The 14,150-nt window shown below is 35.9% G+C and overlaps 1 protein-coding gene across 1 annotated transcript; it reads left to right on the plus strand.

Moving 5' to 3' along the window:
* The first annotated feature begins 3,881 nt into the window (after positions 1 to 3,881).
* Positions 3,882 to 13,613, plus strand: LOC116167844 (ATP-binding cassette sub-family G member 1). Its single transcript, XM_031483398.1, has 9 exons — positions 3,882 to 4,328; positions 4,713 to 5,020; positions 10,270 to 10,415; positions 10,549 to 10,787; positions 12,117 to 12,245; positions 12,296 to 12,580; positions 12,628 to 12,728; positions 12,774 to 12,929; positions 12,985 to 13,613. Exons 1-9 carry the CDS (start codon positions 4,130 to 4,132, stop codon positions 13,330 to 13,332), a joined length of 1,911 nt encoding a protein of 636 aa, XP_031339258.1. The 5' UTR covers positions 3,882 to 4,129; the 3' UTR covers positions 13,333 to 13,613.
* The last annotated feature ends 537 nt before the right edge of the window (positions 13,614 to 14,150 follow it).

Consider the following 14,150-nt stretch of genomic DNA (forward strand, 5'->3'; position numbering starts at 1 on the left):
AAAATGGTTCTCAAAGGGAGAAGGTGCTAATTATCGGCAAAGCAGTTTGGGGCCTCTTTCACAGTTAACTCTGATAAAAGAAAAACACTTTGACCGTATATAAATGTTAAAAGTTGTTCATTGGAGAATTACTGCGAAACCATGCCTTTTTAGGTAAATTACGTTAATAACAAAGTTGAAACCCTTTCTAGCAGATTTTGGCCGAATCGAATGAAATAGTTATTAAAATAAAACTACATAAATTATTTTTTACAATAATTAATGACAAAGTTGTAATTTTTCCCTTCACTTCGTCTCTGCATCTAATAGTGTGGTTATTAAATTCGCATTCTATAAATCATTTTTTAACGTATTATGGTATAATTGCCCCTATCGTTGTAGTAATGTAGAATTTTAATTAGGTGGGTAATTATTACCTATACTTGTGATTTTAATATGAAAATCGGTCCTGATCACGTTTGCAATTTTAGACAATAAAGACAATAATTGTTCTATATCAGTATTACTATCTTTACCCAACGTCCATAGCCACTAAATTCTAACCACACTAACAATTTATTATTTACGGCAAGTAGTCCTTCTGATGCTAGAACCTAAAAAACTATTGGAAAATGTTGCTAGAAAGGGATGCAATTTGGTCAAATGGGAGAAAAGCTGCGCAATCAAAGGTGTAACATCTGACAAATTGTTTGGTTTTTGAAATATTTTGTTAACATTTGACCTAAACCAATATCATATTTCTCCTCAGCAACTTTTAACACTCTTTTTCACGGTGGAATTGTTAATTTTTTAATTCAACGTTTCGTCAATCATGATTAACTTCGATTTTTAAATACGGCCCTGATATTTCGACATCATATTCTTAAAGCCCTTTTTATTCTGAATTCACATTATAGTTTAATCGCTATGACCTTTTTTTCGAGCTTAATTAAGAAAATTCGTATTACAGAAGGGATTAAGTGAAACATCATACCACGTGAAGTTTTTCTTCATTAATTAAGTGCCCTATTTTCAAATTCTGCACTCCTCCTTTTTTTAATTTTTACTTCTACTATTTATATGTGTTTACAAAATCATGTCTTCAAGTGTTAGTGATATACATATCAATATTACTTCCAAAGAAGTAAAAATAAAAAAAGGAGAAGTACAGAATTTGAAAATAGAGCACTTACCCCCCATAAAATTTCTTCCAAGATTTTGACCCGGAAATATGTTATTTTTTTTATTAACAAAAAAACAGGGTTTTGTTTACGTTTTTTCAATATAAGTCAAAAACTAGTACTTTTACACAAAAAATATCTTTATAAGAAGTTGGAGAATAAAATTCTCTACAATTTATGTATGAACTTTTTTTGTAGGTCTAGTACATTCATACGCTCTTACCATCTTACGTACCATACGAGTGATACAAAACAATACATAACCTTAACAATTCGCTAATCTATGAAAATAAATCCCCACAGAACAATAATGCAGAAGTGTTTTGAAAAAAAAATTTGGTGGCATTATGTTACAACCTTAAAAATTTATAAAGAACACAGCAAATTCGTCGAATTGCGCAACTCTATCGTGCTACTCTAATCACTGAATATTGGGAATTGTTTTTCCCTCATCTTAAAACAATCCTTAATGGGTGTGCTGTAATTCTTGAAGTATTTTTTTCTTTTAGAGAATTCGGTATGAGTTGCCCCTTGGCCCCTTTGAATTTAATATCGTGAACCTTTTCCATTTAATAAATTTGAACTTACTTTTGAAGGTGTTTCATTACTTCCACTACACCTAATTAGTGTTGAATTTGAAATTTGGCCAATTATTCACGGGAAATTAAACATATTTCCTTTTCGATGTGTATATTTTCTTCAGATAGGGGATAAAAAATATGCATTGATATTTTCCTCTGCTTCTTATGACGGAGTTGGTAATCAAAGTTATTAATTCATGTCGTATAACATAAAAATTTAGACGAAGTCATAGCTGGAAGTTTTGAATTTCTTGATAATATGAGTAAATGGACAAGTGTCTAAATACAGAATAAATTTTTGCCCATACAGGTAATATGTAATATAATTTCTTTAAAGCGAATACTATTGGTAAAGCTTTCCTGACCCCTGCCAAATGGACCGTACCTATAGTTTATTTCTAACGCTATTAATGATCTTGATATGAATTCAATATAGGTTTTCAACATAATTTAAATGTGAGAAACCAGTCATAGGGAGTTTGGGTTGAATTTTATCAATACCTTGTAGGTGAATTTTGAAATACATGATTCAGGACCGTCCTAATAAATGAGGAGGAAACATTTCAACAACTCCAATTAGTACTTCTTTAGATTTTATATTTCTGTGTATTGAGCTTCTACTTTGGTTACTTAAAAAGCCAATTCCGTCTGTGTATGAGAAAATCTAACTTTTGTACATTGTAATTTTATATTAGAAGTCTTTAGAACTCTCGTAAAGGCAATCATGTATGTCTTGAACTTGATCCGGAATTTATAATTCATTCTTCTGAAACGTATTGGTAAGTTTGTCAAGGTTTTTTTATCGATTTTAAGTTTTTCTAAAATTCTCATCTAATTTTTACCACGTTCCCCTCAATCCCATATCGATTACTTCTTAACAAATAAAATCGTCACTTATTAAAGTGAGATTGAGAGTATTTTCCCATGGGTTTGGTTAAAAAAGTGTCCCTTTAAAGTTTCCGCCTAAGATAATGCCCCTAATCGTACCGCCAAGACAGAGAAAGTATTCTGACACCTTCGCTAAACATATTTTGGCGAAAGTTGGTCAAAGTTAACTTGCACTAAAAACTAAACAGACCTAACGTGATTGCGTGAACTATGCACTTACTAATGCACTAACAAACACACCTAATTTCATAACTAAATTTTGCCAGCAAAATAAATTCTCTTGGTATGTTGTGCTTCCAAAGGTCTGTAGCAAGTTACCGCCCGGGGTGCGAAAGTTCTGATAAACTACCCTCCTTTCCCGGCACGTGAAACATCGCTATATATTTCCAAAAATTCCTAGTTTAGTAAAATACCCAATCCTTTACAACATACATTTTAACCTGAGATTAAAAAAGAATCCGTATTCATATGCCACGTTTATTATCAGCTGATCGCGGATTTATGGGATCTACAAAAAAAATGTTGAAAATTTTCTTCTCTTTATTTTCATATACGAGGATTTTTTTACGTAAAAACGATAGTTATTGACTTATTTTGCAATAAAACACGAAATGGTCTCATCTTTTTTTGATCAAGCTGAAAAAAATATACTCCCACGAAATTTTGGAAGAAATTTATATGGCGTTGTTCATGATGATAAACCGAAGCCATTGACGAAAAAAAATCTTCCCTAGGAACTTTTTCAGCAAAAATAGTTCTGACGCCTGCAGGACTTATGGGAACCGTCGCCACAGTATGTCGAGTAGAACTTGTGCTCTAAATAAAGGAAAACTATCTGGTTTAGTTTTCTCTAATTAGAAGGGTCGGGCGTGAACCTCATGTACATTGTAATGCACCATCAGGTGTTTTATACATGCAAATTTGCAAAAAGCGAATTACGGCTACGTCATGCTAAAAAATCCACTTACTACTCGGTTACATCACTCAAGTGGAATACGATAAGATTTTCAATAAGTAGGTATAATAGATTCATCTGGATTATCAAAGTGATACCTTTTAAGATAACCACGGTTTGCGTGTCAAAAATCTACGTTTCAGAAATATCAACTTCGTATACCTCGACAAAGGAACTTTTGGAAATTATTACCATGAGCTTTGTACCAAGTGTCATCACATATCACACTTTTTTTTACTCTCATATCTATGTAAACATACACAATTTCAGTACGGCCAAAACAATGACCGATGCATGTTTTTTTCGCATTGTACCATCTCCTCGTCGGAAATTTGCGAGCACCTGGCGAATTCGGCCCTAGGTGCATGTAGTTGGCGAAATTTGGCGCGCTAAATTAAAACAATGCCCCAATGTGGACTTTAATCGGTTCACGTTTAGTCGCTATATAAATGACCAACTCTATCTATTCGTACAGATTAACGTATAACATCGCGATATACACACGCTGCGCGTCTTATGTAGTGCGTCCACTACCATAATTAACAATGGAAGTCGTCTTACACGAAGCATCGAACGTGGTGATGTCGAATGGGCACACACGCGAAAGTGACAGTGAGAAAGTTTGTTATAAACCAGTGCAAGAATCCGATTTGGTCCAGACGTTCAGTCGGTTACCCCAAAAAGACTCTGTCGACGTTGCCTTCGAAAATGTCACGTACACTGCATCTCTTGGATTTAGAAAAGGTCAGTGCCCATTGTACCAACAATTATGATGTAACAAATTCCGATCTTCGATGAACGGCATCCTCACGTTCAAAAGAACTGCGCCAAGGTTAGCCGGTTTTTGTATCAGGAACTTTCATCAAAATAAGTAAACCGCGCAAATGAATTTTTTAAAGCGCCTTGAGTTAAGCATGATTTATTTACATACGAATTAGGCACGTTCCTGTTAACATGCAATTTTTCACATCGGTCTAATAACAATAAACCAGAAGTTCTAACAAATTTACATTACAAAGTTCACATGATGCACACTCATCATAGATTAAGGGTACAATGTACAAGTACCTTTTATAGCCTTTGCACTAATTTCAATCGAGAGTACCAATTGTCATTTTATGTTAATAGGAAACAAGGAAATCTTACACGGAATCCATGGACGATTTCCACCGGGGAAGCTCATCGGAATCATGGGACCTTCGGGTGCCGGTAAAAGTACCCTTCTCGACGTTCTGAGCGGGTACCGCATTTCGGGTATCGGCGGTACCGTTTACGCAAATGGACTCGAGAGGAATTTGAACGCGTTCAGGCGACTATCTTGCTATATAACGCAAGATGATCGACTGCAAGAACTGCTGACGGTGCACGAAAACATGATGATCGTTGCCGATTTAAAATTGGGCTCACGCGTCCCGGCGCAGGAAAAGGAAGCTATCGTAAGTAAATGCCCCAAAAATTAGAATTCAAGAAATAGGAAGTGGCGATTCTTGAATCCCGTTTATACTTTATCCTCGCCTATCACAAAGGCAGGTTACCTTGATGCAAGTGCAAAGTGTATAAGATTAAGCACATGCACTTACATATCGTTTTTGAGTATTTATTGACGTCACGTTTTTGCAATAGCAAAATGCATCATTAGAAAAAGCATATATACCAGATATGGGATTCAATTAAGGGACCATAGCCTTTGGTCGTTTTCACAAAGAGGTTGGTGATTGCTTTTGAAATGGGCGTGGTTTAGAGCTATACTTAATAGTGACCCATTATCAAAAATTATTTCAACTGGCTATGCGATGGTAGCGAATTAAACTCTCCAAGGTAAGCCATTGAAAACAATACTAAATGAACTATAAATATTCATGCCGTTTTCATGTTTACTAATGTACTCGCTTTTTTACAATCGTGATTCGTGTTAAAGTAAGTAACTTATTATACAGTAATATGTACGTTTTTATTGCCGATATTTCATGCCGGAGAGGGCAAAGATTAAATACATACAAAGTCTGCGTAAAAAGTTCTTTAAATCGTATATACTTTTGTAATTAGCACCTATCCTGGGTTTCATTTTGAAAGCATAATCTCTGATACCATTTCTCATTTCGTAAAATCTGTGGCAGAGATGGGAATTACCTTAGACCAGTTTCGAGCATTCTGCCGGCTACCCCGAATTAGGTTTTCCTGCAGTTTAGCTCATTCGTAAGGTAAATACCGGAGTAGTTCTGCAGAGGCACCTCTAGAAAGCATTATGCGGGTCACTCTGTAATTGGGCGCCATCCTGTTGAGGGCCCAGAACAAGCGAGGGATAATAAATTTCATATTGTGTTTCCGATCATTTATCTCACCGGAGTCATATTTACATGATTTGTTCTAAGGTAGCTTAGGTCTTTACTTCAGTTATGGCTCACTATCGCAAAATTTGTGGCAACCCACATACCGCAAAGTATATTCAAAAACATAAAAAATGCCAGAAGTTTTTTGACTTGGCCGAGTTTCTATGGACTGCTGGGTTCGCTGCGGCACAGGACGTCGATAGTTACAATCGGTTAGGGAAATTAGGACAATTAGGTGAAGCCTGACAGATGATTTTAAATAAGGCACCACTTAGTTTAGTTTAATCCAAGGTTGTCCAGTCCAAACTCGTGCGTCGACAGAATGGTAAGAAAAACGTCTCCTTAACTTAACCTTGTCCTTACAGTTGAATTAAATTGAGTTTGTACTAGTCTGTTAAACTGGTAACAATTAAAATAGAACTTGAACTAACACTTGAACTGGTCTTTAAACTGGTACCATAAATTAAAACCCTAAAATAAATCAAAGGTAACCTCTCTGTCCGTTCACTAACAATAATACTAAAATATGGATGATGGCAGTTAAAATTCCATGCGTTCTCAACTAACGCCTCAGCTGTTTAATTAAAATAATGTGCACTCTGCTACATCTCACATAAGAAAGAGGAGGAGGAAGACCAAAAAGTACGACGCCGGCAAAATTTGCATGGTTCAAATACCAACGATGGAGCCACTGCTTTCCAAAAGGTACGAGGATCATTCAACAAACTATACCGTGAACAATAATAATGCTTGTAATGAAGCGTTACATGTGTAAATAAATAACTATGAAGCGGGTGAACAATGCTAAATGCTAAACAAAATGAAAATATGGGCAATCTTATCACTCAACATTCGCATCACACACAAGCGATTCACACCATGGTGGTGGGTGATTCTTATCTTGGTAGCGATCGCTCAATTGACACTTGAGAGCAAAAAAAGTCTCGCTGCCGGGGTGACGACGTTGCCGGCGCCGGGCGAAGTGTCGCATCTCGTTTGAAGTATGTCCTGCAACTTTAGGCAAGTCATCCCTCTTCCTCACTAAAATTCAAGTCCGAGCTACTGTCTCTGCAAAGATCTTTTTCGTTAAAATCCTTGCAACCAATATTTTGTTGCACTCTCTCATTTATCCCATGCTTTTGGGTATTCAATTTTATTGCTTCTTGCAAAATATATGCTAACTTTAGTCCTTCCTTTCTGTTAAAGGGAAAAATGCACTTCACTTATATTTTTGTGCTATTTTCCAAAAATTACTGATTTCCCTAATATTTCAACACTCTTTTACTTTTTACGTAAATAGCTTGCTTGGAAAGTTATAAGCTGAAAACCTTTCAAAAACATTCTTTGTATTAGTTTTTTGATTATTTCTCATAGTTGCGGCAACAAAGTTTGTTCGACACCTTCAGATTCGTGTTCAGCAAACCAAAAACCATACAATAAACCACTAAAAACAATTCCTACAAAACCTTTCACTTCCTACTCCCGTTTGACTGATGGACTACCAAGGGAAGTGGATACAAAAAGGGTAAAACGAGTAAATAACTTATGATCCTAAAACAATCAATCTTTCTTTAACTCTGACAATAATTTTTGTAATTAAAATTCACGTCATTTAAATCCTATTTAATATATTTTTTTAATATGTGTGTTATGTGTCTTAATTAGTATCTAATTAACAATCCATTAATTACCAGTAGGTAATAAAATATGACAAAAAACAAGAACGCTTACGGTTCCTGTCGATATTTCTGGTTCCGCATGACATTTTTACAATTTCCAATCCAATTAGATTGCGCTAGATTTATCTACTTGATGGAAATTTTGTTATATGAAAAATGTGTCGCTGTTTTTTTGAAACTCATGGGGTAATGTTCTCGAATTTTTTAATACGTTGCAGAAGTGCGTTTCCTGAAGCTATACAGTATCTTCCAACTGATAAACTCAAATTTATTCTTGAATTAACGTAACATTATGTCCTTCTGTTTTGTTATTTTCTTTATGTATGTTAGTTGTTTTGTAAAGTATAAATTACACTGTACACTAGTATACTATTTTTACTTTGTCCTATAATTGGGCGATAAGCCTGTAGGATAATAAATAAATAAATAAGTAAAGAAATAAATAAATAAATTACTGCTAACATGGTCACTGTCAAATGTCCAATGCCGATTAAATTAGGGTTGCAATAATCAATGCAAAAAACAATTCAGCATAGGATAGCGGTTCTGAACCTTTTTGAGTAATGTACCACAAAATCTTTTTTATTATTTTAAGTAAAAAGTAAAAAGTAGAAAAAAATAAAATAAAATAAATAGATGCTTTTTGGGTGCCCGAAATCGACTACCCCTTGAAGAAGCGCGCTTTGTAAAGGGTGATTAATTTCGTCCCTAACAAAAAACAACGCAGGAGTTGTGCGTGTTTACAAGATCTTTGCGACGACATCAAATTGAAAACAATCGGACCAAAACTATAGAACAGTGTTTCTCAACCTTTTTTCACCGATGGCCTACTTGTGAATGTTATTTATCTCTCTCCGCGTTAGCCCGGTGGAGTCCGGGGGGAGGTATGAAATTCCAGGAGAGGGGGGGGGGGGTTAATACCACGGGAAATTTTTTGAAATTTTAGTAGCTTTATACCTACGAGTTTTTAGACTCATTTTCGTCTTTCGCAGACTCCACAAAAATGTATAGAATATACGCCATTAAATGTGGCATTTCCATATTTCAAACACTTTAGAATTAGATCAAAATTAATTTGAGTTATTTTGTAGTTATCAAGAAAACATTTTCAAGCTCATATTGTTTTGACGCTGAAATTTTTTTCAAAAATGCGTCTTAGGTTGTAGAAAAACTAATCTTTACAGAAAAATAATTCTTGTAAGCGATAGAGGAGTGTTAGTCGTGTTAGAAAAAAATAACAACATTTTTCGGTATCGCGTCAATCAATTGCATTGTGTTTTTGCCATTTACAAACATTTAAATTTAAAGTTGTGATTAGGATTTATTGCTTTCTAGGAAAGGTACACTGAGATAACATAAACAGGGATAAGGGTTTATTGTGGTATAATTTTTGTACCGGCCATTTTGGGTAAATTTCAATATTTCAGTAAGATATTGTAGAACAGAATTTTCATGGACCACTGAAAAGGTGGCCTACCAATATTCTTTCGTTCGTGATCCCCAAAAAATACGTCATGGCGCCCGTTGAGAAACACTGCTGTAGAACACGATGGGCAAAAATCTGAAAAATCAGTACGTTACTATAACACATCCGGGGATGGCGCCCAGATGTCGCCGACCTCACATCATGTAGCCCCGATGTTACGATAGGCACATGGAGCATGTTTGGACAGAGGGCACTGCACACCGTGGAAGAAATACCTTCAACTGATGCGAAGTTTCCCAAACGAAAGGGTTAGAAAAGAAAAATGATTTGCGATAGTACCTGATGCATTCCCACAACATTTCCTTGTTCTCCAGTGCTCAGTAAAATAGAGTTCGGTATTCTCAAAAACAACGATTAAATGATTAAATCGAATTGTTTGTGTAGAATTGAATGACCATTTTTGTTGGTTGAAAGTATTGATTGTAGATCGACCCCTCCATTGCTATCTCTATAACATTAAATAACAAACAATCCCAAGTGGTATTGAGAACGTAAAGCAAAATTATATACCGAAATGAAGGTTTGCCAACTGTTTTAAGAAAGTGTTGGAGCGAACGTAAGTAACGCATTACTGACCTACATTCACAAAATCGGAAATTTCTCTATCAACATCTGTTGTTAGATTCGAAATCCCGAGTTAATTGAATTGCATAAGTGAAAACTACAAACGGACCTTCGGCTTCTTACGTCAGGCTACAATCTAATGTTTACATTTTGATAATTACCCAATATTGTGACGTTTAGCTTAGGTGTAGTCAAAGTCCAGAAAAACATAGTGGGTTTGAATATTAATTGATTTATCTTAATGTCGACTAATGACACGCCCTGGTTTTTTCAAGGTTGTGCGTAACCTTACCACCAAGAATCTTGCCGGGGATAACGAAGATATTTGGAAGCGCAAGTGGTGAAAAACTTGTATAGTATTGCACAGTTTTAATTACGTCGACGAACTTTTCACTGAGATAACACGCGGTATCGGGCTATTTACTATACCGTAAATCAAGTAAACGACCTTTGAGAATAACGCACTCTTCATACGAAACGAGCAAAAAACTGACAGCCCCAAAAATTGTATCCGCTGCATCTCCACCGGAATTGACTTTGTTATTCTAAAGCTTTGTTATTGTAAAGTTCTTATCACAATTGACTGTTATGAAAACAATTGGGGCATGCATTTTTTACGTTTGCAGATACGGGAGATTTTGGAAACTTTGGGTTTGGAGGAGACGGCCGAAACGAGGGCCGGTAGACTTTCCGGTGGTCAGAAAAAAAGGCTCTCAATAGCGTTGGAATTGATCGATAATCCAGTCGTGATGTTTCTTGATGAGCCGACAACGTGAGTACATCAGCGTTACACGTGTATTTTCAAAATTATTAATTCAGCAATTGATAACGAATACGTCAGCAGCGACCTACTATCAAGAGTCAAAGTGTTTTTAAATGTGTGTGTGTTTTTTTTAATATTTCAGAGGTTTGGATAGTTCATCTTGTAGCCAGTGCGTAAGGTTACTGCGTGAATTGGCAAGACAAGGAAGGACGATCGTTTGTACCATTCATCAGCCGTCAGCGACGCTGTTCCAACTCTTTGACTTGGTCTACGTACTATCCGATGGAAATTGCCTGTACCAGGGCAGCACAGAAAATCTGATACCGTTTCTGGAAGCTGTGAATCTGCCATGTCCGCAGTATCACAATCCTGCCGATTTTGGTGAGTGTGATGCTAAATCCAACAAGATATAACCCAAAGGTTATCAGCAGCGATAACGGTTATCGCATTCTAATTTTGTAATGGCACATTATGCTTCCTATTTTTGTTTACATCAACACAATTTTCGTGTACCACAACAGGAAAATTAAGACTGCATCTCATTTCTTACAACAAAGTTATCACCTTCACCTGGATCTTTCATCAAAATGGGTGTTATGCCCGAGCCCCTTATTTTTATGTGTATTGACCTTGTAAATCTATTATTATTTCCTGGTTTGTCGCCCTTTTCAACCAGTGTTAAATCATAATCTGATACTATTTAGAGATTGTAGCAACTGGAGTTAAGGGGAACTAAAAAAGCTCCTTAAAAGAAAATCTGGAAATATTTCCAATTCTAAAACCTTTATATAGACTCAGAAAACCCGTCCCCGAACCCGAACATTCATACTGAGGTTCTCAGAGTTTTTAAAAAGCTGCTGCAAAAATATTCTTTATAAGATTCTTACCGACGAACTCCTGAAACTTTTAAACAATTTCTGAAGAATAAAATTGAAGCTTTTGTATGAGCCAACAAAAATGTTGTAAAGTAAGTTTTTATTGAAATTTTGAGAAATAGTAATACTACGACTTTCTAGGAGAGACTTAAATGTGTATGGTTTTACAAAAAAGATTTCTAGAGTTCTTGAAGAATATTTGTTCAATCTCTAAAATCCAAATTTACACATCTCAAATAACGATCTTTTTTGCACTTAATCTGTAACGACCGTTTTCGAATATCTCAAAATTGTTTGATTCGATGTTACGCAAATTTGGACACTTTGAAAAAGGATTCAAATTTTTGGGACTTGGAACTTTACTAAAATGAAGAAATTTGTGTGATTTTAAATCTTTACAAATTTTAGAATTCGAGTATAAGCCAAGTGACAGCGAAAAATACTGAATATTAAAAAAATAATTTATTTATAAAATTGAAAACTTGCTTAACAAATTGCAAGCATAATTGCAGAATCACATTGGGAGTTTATGACCAAATTTATTGTAAACAAATTCTAAAATTAAGAAAAACAAAATATCTTAATTTCAAAATTATCAAATTCTAAAAATTCCCTGAATAATTTAATTGTGCCAGGTTTTCTGTATTTACCTTTTTTCTCAAATTCCAGTGAAATTTTGAGAATCAACGTATTAGCCATGAGTTAAACAATGAAACGTTGTCCATCCGTGAATACGGCAATGGCAATAGTTTTTCAAGAGGAGGCAACCATTTTTCTATCTTAATTTCATTATTTGACTCCATATTAGTATAAATTAATCTCCTTTAATTTTCAGTCATCGAATTAGCTTGCGGTGAATATGGAGCCGAAAAGGTTGAACGAATGGTCAACGAAACCGACAACGGCAGAAGTCACCGGTGGTTCGATAAGCCGGAATTTTTACCCAGCCTCAATAAATTGAAAGGTGAGCCTTTCCGACAGCCGGAATTGCAACTTTCTGATTAATAATTTCAGAAAATAACAAGCACAAATTGGAAAAGCAAAAGCCCGCCCACCTCCAAAGCACCTCACAGTGGAACCAATTCAAAACGCTTTGCCGACGAGCTTTTATCAAATCAAAGAGGGACGTTACGTTGACTTACATGCGTATAATCGTCAACATTTCCGTTGGATTACTCTTCGGAGTTTTATACTGGCAAGCGGGGAATCACGGAGGGAAGGTCTTGGATAACTACAACTTGATTTTCTCGGTGTTGATGCATCAGATGATGTCGCCAATGATGATGATGATCCTCACATGTAAGTGCTTTGTTTGGTCGGGGACTGTGTTTTAATTTCATTTTTAGTTCCAAGTGAGTTGGGCGTTCTGACCAAGGAACATTTTAATAGGTGGTACTCGCTTAAGATGTACTACGCCTCGCTCACTATTATGGATGTTCCGCTCTCGGTAAATTTCGCAACTAAATGACTTACACTTACAAAAATCTTCTAGATATTCTGCTGCATTCTCTTCAGTGTAATTATGTACTGGATGACTGGGCAACCACTAGAGTGGAACAGATTTGGAATGTTCACAGCGCTGAGCCTTCTCACAGTTTTCGTCGCGCAAAGCTTCGGCCTCATGATCGGTGCCGTTTTTAACGTTGTTGTAAGTCGAGAGTACCCGCCCAGCATGTTTGCCTTTAACGCGTTCTTCATTTCAGAATGGAACTTTCATGGGCCCCTGTCTATCTGTGCCAATGATGATGTTTGCCGGTTTCGGCGTGACGCTCCGCGACCTCCCCAGCTATCTGAAGTGGGGGAGCTACATATCCTACCTACGCTACGGTTTGGAGGGCATGGTCGGTGCCATTTACGGGCTTGATAGGCCTGTCTTATTCTGCCCCGAGGAGGAGTACTGCCATTACAAGTATCCAGAAAAGATTCTGGCCGAAATCGCCATGACCGGAGATCAGTTCTGGAACGATATTATCGCTCTACTCATTATTCTATTCTTTTTAAGGACGTTAGCTTTTGTTCTGCTGAGATGGAAGTTGTATTCCGTTAGATAAATGTTTTTATTATTGTTTATAATTTGTATTAACGTTCAGGGTACTGGGACTGTGTTGTCCCTACGTTTGTTGATGCAGAGAAGTATTTTACGCAATATTTCGATTGAGCATACCGCACGGTGTTGAAAGGTTAATTTATTAATTTATCAGTGATATAATAGGTAGGACTTGTATTTATTATTTAGCTTTTTGTCTATTTTTAGTCTTAGAATTGTGTTAATCGTTAGTGACAATATAAAATAAACGTCTTTGTGATACAGTTAACTGTATAAAGTATTAAAGTGCAGTTTTTATTTCCTTCTTTCTGTAGACTGATTCTAGGTATCGATGGTAAGGACGCATATTCAGTGACATAAACGATCCCATGGAGTAGGTATTTTATATTCTTGGGGCATCAAAATATCACCAGATTAATTTGTTAATATTCAAAACAAATGTACTGCTTTGTGTTCAGATATCATTGTTTTGTATTTTGACAAGGTTTGTGAGCTTATAAAAATTCTTAATATCGGGATCGTACCCATTTCGAAAATTGTATCTCGGCGGCCAGTAATTAAAGCTCTTTTCAAAACTAAAAAAAGCACTGAAGTATACATTTGGAAAGTGACGAAGAGGTGCAATAAATTGCATCTGAAACCATCAATTCAATCAACTGTAGCAGATCCAGCCATATCCCCAACAAACTACTGAAGAAAACATTCCAAAATATTTGTACCAAAAAATCACCAGGATTTGACGTCAAACTAATATACCTGATCAACGAAGCATTTAGACTAAGACTTGTCCCTATACAATGGAAGATAGCACAGGTGATAATG

The sequence above is a fragment of the Photinus pyralis genome, unplaced genomic scaffold, assembly GCF_008802855.1.
Source record: "Photinus pyralis isolate 1611_PpyrPB1 unplaced genomic scaffold, Ppyr1.3 Ppyr1.4_LG4, whole genome shotgun sequence".
Classification (NCBI taxonomy): domain Eukaryota; kingdom Metazoa; phylum Arthropoda; class Insecta; order Coleoptera; family Lampyridae; genus Photinus; species Photinus pyralis.